This window comes from Halichoeres trimaculatus, unplaced genomic scaffold, assembly GCF_033239565.1.
Source record: "Halichoeres trimaculatus isolate MK-OKI-2021-1 unplaced genomic scaffold, fHalTri1.1 fHalTri1_scaffold_4, whole genome shotgun sequence".
Taxonomy (NCBI): domain Eukaryota; kingdom Metazoa; phylum Chordata; class Actinopteri; order Labriformes; family Labridae; genus Halichoeres; species Halichoeres trimaculatus.
The window spans coordinates 37499960-37507570 of NW_027437182.1; the positions used below are offsets into that span (position 1 = coordinate 37499960).

The 7611-nt window shown below is 41.7% G+C and overlaps 1 protein-coding gene across 1 annotated transcript; it reads left to right on the plus strand.

The window, feature by feature from the left end:
* The first annotated feature begins 691 nt into the window (after window positions 1–691).
* Window positions 692–5081, plus strand: LOC141789461 (uncharacterized). Its single transcript, XM_074668868.1, has 2 exons — window positions 692–1322; window positions 3685–5081. The coding sequence occupies exons 1-2, from the start codon at window positions 1009–1011 to the stop codon at window positions 3920–3922; spliced, it is 552 nt and encodes a 183-aa protein (XP_074524969.1). The 5' UTR covers window positions 692–1008; the 3' UTR covers window positions 3923–5081.
* Window positions 5082–7611: the final 2530 nt, after the last annotated feature.

Here is a 7611-nt window from a genome sequence, read left to right on the forward strand (position 1 = left end):
AGAGGTCAGAAATTAATCAAAAATGGCACAAAACCACTTTGCCACCCAAAGCTGCAAACTGTAAAACTGCTGTTGAAACATAGACATGTTAAACATGTAGATCTACACACATTCATTCTAACATGCTGATGTAAACATAAAAACATTTATAATGTATATGTTAACACAGATATTCACACATACTAATTTAAACATAGCAAGGAGTCAGGAATAGCTTTGTTTGTCATTGCACATGTTTCAGAGCAACATATTTATATTTCAGTAGTGAAATATGCTGATTTAAAAACACTGACTCTTGTTGAAGGTTTGGAGTTTTGTTTTGGCCATTTGAAAGTCATATTCAGAGCTCAGAGTGTCCATCAGTCAGCTGCTTATTCAGTTCAAAGCAAGATTTTATATGTATTTACAGAAACCTACCACATGCTCATGTGCACACACACACACACACACACACACAAAGACACACACACACACACACACACACACACACACACACACACACACACACACACACACACACACACACACACACACACACACACACACACACACACACACACACACAGGGCTAAAGTGGAACCTTCAGACACATTAGACAGGGAGGGTGGGGCGCCAGTAAAGATTTCTTAATGGGCTCTGCTTTCCTGCTGTCCATCTGCCCTGATGATGAACACAGCTCACCCACATTAGCTTGGAGCACATCGCTGTCCTGACGGCTGTTTTTGTATATATTCTTATAAAAACTTAATTCTAACACCAAGTTGGGAAGAGGACTGGTGGCTGTGGTTCATGGTCAGTGCGTATTTTCAGTCCTTGAAGAAAATATGGGAACCATGATGTAAGATTCAGTCTTGTGTTGGAGAAAGGACCGAAGAGTCTGCAGTGGTTCAGGTGTGGGTCTGTCCCTGTGGAGTCTCTGGATGTCTGTTCTGCTTCGGAGTGAATGGGGGACTGTTTGAGAGACACCATCCAGTCCACACAGTAATCTCAGATCAGTCCCGGAGGAGGATGCCTTCTCTGCACCATGGAGCCATCTTCGTCGGAGCCTTCCTCATTGTCACCGGGGGCTCCACAGCCTTCCTCGCCTCTTACCAGAGCCGCCTGCAGGCATTCTCCCTGTGCTGCGTGGTGCTGGGGGTGGTCATGCTCATCCTGGGGCTCTTTTGGGCCATGAACAGCAAAAGTGTGTCAAACTACAACCACCGGGACTTCGACCCAGACTGTCCACATTACCCCTACGATTACCCAAACTTCGGGAGCCACGCACTCTTCACACCCCCAGGAGGCCGCTTCCCAGAATCCCAGTCTGTGTTCCTGCCCAGGTGGGTAAAAACAAGCACACCATCCGTTATTTTGGTCTGTTTCTGGGAAACTACAGCAAAACATCCATTATTAAGCTGTAAATTAGCTTCTATGTGGGCCAGCAGTGTGTTTTGTTACATTCTAAAGATGGTTTCTTGTGCTTTCATATCTGATAGCAGCTTTGGGCTGATATTCAGGAAGTTTGGGTTTTTCAGTTTCCAGGGTCAGTCAGAGAAAGAAAAGAAGCATCCTAACAGCTCCTTCACTTTGACTTCCTCTCACATGGACCTGGTTTTGGTGTGGATTCAAACTGGAGGAGAGAAAGGGTTTTGTCCCCCTCTGGTGGCAGAGCTCAGCCCTCTCAGCTCTTTCTGCTGGTGAACTCACAGTCCAGGTCCAAATGATGAAGTTGAAGGGTTTTTTTTTTCTTTTTTTTTTCAAAAATCAAAAATGAAAAAATCAGACCATTTTTTAATCGGCTTTTCCAAACATCCCAGATTTATTTTGAATGCTGATATTATTTAGCTTTGCTTGCAGAAACAAAATGATTTGACAAAAACTACCAGGATCAGGATCCTCAGCACCCTCTAACAGCTAATGGTCAGCTGTGAGTCCTTTTTGCTGGATCACAGCGTGCAGGTGTTAGCTGGGGTCTGACACATTCTTCTTTGGCTAATCCGTCAAGATCCTTCAGATCTGATGCTGTCCTGACATGTACCCTGGTCTTCAGTTCAGCCCCACCTTACAGGTTGTTACTTGAATTCAAGTCAGGGCTTCGTGCGAGCCTGTCAATACGGTTCACTTTGGTTTCCTGGAGCTAGTTCTTCACCAGGAGCCACCTGTGTTTTGGCCTAGTGGAAACTTCTAGTCCAAACATATGAGACAATGCTGAAGTGCTGAAACCTGCTGTTTCTCAATTGTCATCTTGAATCGGACTTCTGTAGTACAGGAAGTCACATACACACCAAGCTAAAAAAGAAAAAGGCTGTTTTCATTGCAGGAATAAACATATTTCCAGCTTGTTTTAAAAACGTCTCCTGTCTGAATCTCTCATTTTACTATCAGCACACACTGTACTGTACTTCCAATATGGCTGCTTTAGCCGATCTGCTTCAGAAGTCTGTTTCAGAAACAGTCAGGTGACGTCTGGGAGACTAAGTCCACTCATTATACAGCCTGTGCTTTTGGCTCATTTTCATGGTGGAAGAGAAAGCCAGGACCCAGACCCAGTCCCAGACCCAGACCCAGGCCCAGTATTGGTGCTGACCGCTTGAGGTTTTCTTTAAATTCTTTGCATTTCCTGACGGGGTACTGTAGCGTCATCAACCCTCAACACAAGACCCCCCCCACCCCAACCCCCACCCCCCACCCCCACCCCCCATCCCCACCCCCCACCCCCATCCTAGTTTCTTGATGATCCTTCTCTCTCCTCCTCCTGACTCTTGGAAACTCTTGGTTTACCTGTCTCCTGTCTGTCTCCTGCTCTGGGAACATCATCAATTCTTGTCAGAGTCTGACCCAGAGTGCTGTCTCTGGTTTTTTGAAGTGTCTTTCAGCTCCAGTAACAGCTGAAGCCTAAGTTGAGCTCTTGGTCCTGTGTGTGTGGAGGACAGTCCTCGGGTTCAACTGAATGGACTGATTGATGACAAGCTGTGAGCGTTACAAAGTTAAAGTTCAGGATTGAAGCTCAGCAGAGGTTGTGCTCTGGCTCAAGGAAAGGTTAGCTCTTAAGGGGGTAGAAAGTGAAATCACTTTGTTTCACACACAGTGAAGAAGTCTGTTATGCCTTTGATAGACACAGCCCCCTTTGGACTCAAGCTTACGGTGGCCAGTAGTGTCAGACGATTTGCAAAGGCAACAACATGAATGCAAAAGTAACACCAGGAAAGTAAACACCACAATGGAAGTTAAGAGGACAACAGATACAGAGAAGTTGTGACAGTCAATCAATGATTGTTTTCTTTTTCTAACTTAAGCAATGATAAACATCACTTTAATGCCAATGGTAATTAAAGCTTAATATAGGATGACGTATTTTTCTGGAAAATAAAAAGTATAAGAACTTTGAAGGATATCACAAGGTGAGACCCTCACCAAGCTATATTTATCATGGATGAAGTTAAAAAAAAGATAATCATTTTCTTACTCTGGCAACTTTTCTGAATTCGTTGGGTTAACTTAACTTTTTAACTTACATTGTGTTGTGGCTTTTGCATTTGTGTCGTCACTTTTTGCATTCTGGTGGTGGCTTTTGCTAATTGTCTGACACCCACCAGGCCCCGTACCAGAGCATCTCTCTGCTGTCCATCTGAGCCTCAGCTAGGACCTCTTTGGACCCTGAACGCCATCAAATGGATTTTTAACTGCCTCTGTTTCATGCAGGACCATGGAGCGCCATCGGCATGGTACCCGTGGTGAGGACTTTGATTACCCCCCCATGGAGCCTGGTGGTTTCAGTCCGACCCCTCATCCTCCCCCGTGGCTGGAGCCTCCCCCTCCCTATGAGGTGGCCATCAAGACAACATGCAGCTCCACACACCTGCGGCGTGCATATTCAGACACACACCTGGCCACAGAGCCTCTGTTTGCACAGTCCAGAGAGATCAGCTTTGAGGTGTGACTGAGGACCTGGTCGGGGCTGCCTTTGGACGTGGACAGACTTTATCGAACATCTGAAGCATGCTCCATTCAGCTGTTGAAGAGAAGGTTGTCGCATGTTTACTCTGAGTTACTTATTAAAGATATCTATATGCACATTAAGATTCCAGACTGACCCACATGCAGCCTTAGCTGATCCAAAAACCCATACGCTCTACCAAAGGGTGCAGCACAGTGTGAATGTGAACAACTGATTTCTTACCCTGAGTACCATTAAAGATGTACACTACTGCCATGTCTGTTAATTACACGGTTAGCTTAGCACAAAGAGGGAACAGGGAGAAGATTTAAGCTAGCCTAGCTGTAAATGCACATTTGAAACGTTTCCACAATGAGAGTGTTTTTTACAACGGTCAGCGTGATGTGACAGACTTCAGATCATCCTACAGTCAAGGTAGGACATGGGGCAGGCAGACGTCACACTGACACACACCATGAAGACTTGTGTAAACAGAGGCATTGAATGTTTGCCCCTTAGAGCTGCAGATACTTCATCAGGCTGTAAACAAGCAGTGACACCCTGGCCCACAGACCCACACCCAGGACAACACAGTGAGGACGACATCCTGCCTGTTCCCTTTGCTTCTTTCATTTTCTGGTTAGGGGCTCACCACATCTTCATATTGGCTAAAAACAGACGTCAGGCATGAGAACATGTTTTCTACAGTCAGGTATTAGTACACTGTTCCCTGATCAGGTTTATTCATGTTCTTTGACCCTACAGAGCCCTGTGTAGTGCCAGTCCTATGATTTGTATATTAATCTTGGACCAGTGGTGGATTAGAAAACCAGACATGATGAATGGATCCTGCCATTTTGCAGATAAAATCTGGAGAGTTACACTCTAATGTGTTTCCAACATGCCCCAGAGCGCCATTTCACTCCACTGATGTGTTTGCAGAAATCCAGTTGAAAGCATAAATAACAAAAACATTTCCATCCAGTTATGCACATCACATCCTATCATTTTCACATTTACATTTATGAACATACAGCCATAGCCAGGGGTCTGCAACCTATGCTTTTACAGGAGCCAGAGTAAATTTCTGTACATAGTTAAATTCTAGTGAATAAAAATCTAAAAAAGTTATTTTTTATTATGTTTTGGTTTTTGTGAAATTGTACACTCAATGTCTTATTCTTTTTCTTTTCCCAAAATTTTAAATATTTTTGGATTTTAAAAAACTTGCAAAAAATGAAACAGAATCAAAACATGCAAAAATAAAAACGTCACAATGTAAAAATATTGGACAATTTAAACAAGTTTCAAGAATAAGCAAAAATTTAAAAATAATTTTGAAAATATCAAAAAAAAAAAAAAAGAATTTGTCATCTTTATTTATGTTTGATCTAAAAAAAAAAAATTATAAATAATTCACAAAAATAATTATTATCTAAATAATCTGCCAAATCTTGTTGACCCCCCCCCCCCCCCCCCCCCCCCCCAAAAAAAAAAAAATAAAAAATAAATAAATAAATAAATAAATAAATAAAATTAAGAAATTTTGAAAATTTGACAAACTTGTAAAAATTCCAGACAATTTTGAAATTTAAAATATCTTCTGAAAGTCAAAATATCATATTTTTATATTTTTGGAATATCAAAAAATTGCAAAAATTCAAAACATTTTTGAAATTTAAAAAATGATGCAAAACAATCTGTAAGGAAAAAGAAAAATCTTTATTTCAATGATGTGATTTTGAAGCTTTAAGGAGCCATCAAAAGGAGACAAGGAGTTGCATGAGGCTCCAGAGATGCAGGTTGCAGACCTTTGGCCTTGACATTTCTGTGTTTAGAAAAAATTAGTAGGAAATATTGATTTTTTTTATGGTTTATTGCACTTTTTGGCCATTTATTTACTAAGTGTGGACATTACTTTATACATTTTTAAAATTTGGGGATATACGAGTTTTATTGATGTGTAGCACAAGTTTTATACAAAGTATGACTGTACAGCATGTTAACGTGAAGATATACTCCACCAGACTTTGTGGATCATAAAAGGTTAAATGATAAGCATGATAACAGGAGAATCAGACCTGTGGCCCACATGAGCACAACCAGGGGACGGAAGACTAAGTTTTCTGGAAAAGAAGCATCAGGTTTCAGCTTCAAGTAGGAGGACCTGTCCCTAAGTTACCATGGAAATGCTGTCTTTAGAAAGACTGTGTCAGTGTTAATGTATGTTCAAGAAAAATCTGGCCCCTGCGTTCCGAATCCAAGTTGTTTCACGTTTCCATGTTTCTGTCCTGCTAGACTCCATGTCTGAATAAAAGTGTGAAAGACCTTCAGAGTGTTCTGAGAATCGTCTTTAGCTGTTTTAATTCTCAACATGAGACCACTATGAGACCACCATGAGATCTCCATGAGACCACCATGAGACCACCAAGAGAACACCAAGAGAACACCATGAGACCACCATGAGACCACCATGAGACCACCAAGAGAACGCTTTGAGACCACCATGAGAGCGCTATGAGAACACCATGAGCCCTCCATCAGACCACTGTGAGAACAATGAAAGACCTCTGTGAGACCATGGTGATACCACCATGAGACCACCAAGAGAACGCCTTGAGGCCACCACGAGAACGCTATGAGAACACTATGAGAGCTCCATAAGACCACTGTGAGAGCAAGAAAGGCCTCTGTGAGACCACCATGAGACCACTGTCAAAACACTGAGACCATCATAAGACAATTGTGAGACCACCATGAGAAAACACCATAAAACCACTGTGAGAACACCATCAGACCACTTTGACAACACCATGAGAACATCATGAGACCACCATGAGGAAACCCCATCAGACCACTGTGAGACAACCGTGAGAACACCATTTGATCTCTGATTTGAAAAGTGAATCCCATTTTTTAGTTTATTTGTAGTGTATTGTTTTCTACTGACCTTTTATTAGTAAGTTAAGTTAAGTTCAGTTTGTAAACTCAGCACCCCTATCTTTCATTTGTTAGGTTTTCTTACTCTGCAAGAAAACACCAAGTCAGTCAGAGCTGCTGTTGCCTCAGGAGCTGGTCATATTGCCATTCATCATTGGTTAAATCGTAATTTTGCTGCTATGACAATTCAGCGTCACATCTGTGCTACTTACTCATCTGTCCTTTAGTTTCCCTTTCCCCTGAATTGAATTGACAAAGTTACTGTTTCTTTCTAGATATATGAAAAAGCGAAAAAAAAAAAAAAAAAAAGGAGAAGAAGAAGAGGAAGACGAAGAAGAAAAAGGTTTAGAAATATTAAATCAAACCAAAAACAAAGAAAACAAACAAACAAAAGTCTCTTGTGGCTGTTACCTTGTCGCGGTAAGGGAGTTTGCGTACTTTAATGAACCCTGTGAGCTATGCTGTGAGGAGGCACTCCTGGCAGGTTTGACCAAATTAGACCGGTTGAGGGTAAAGAGTTAGATTAAACACAGCCAAATAAACACTCTTGACCTTCAGTTTGGAAATTTAAAATGACTGTAAATGGTTTCAGGTAAAGTGACCTCACAAACAGTGTTAATACCAATTTTCTACTAAGGTGGTGGCTATCTTAAAAAACTACCATCTTTAATTTTCAATTGTCTGATTTCTTCATTCGAATGAGTGACCAATGGAGTGTGCTGTCTTTTAAGCTTGCATTACAATTTGAATTA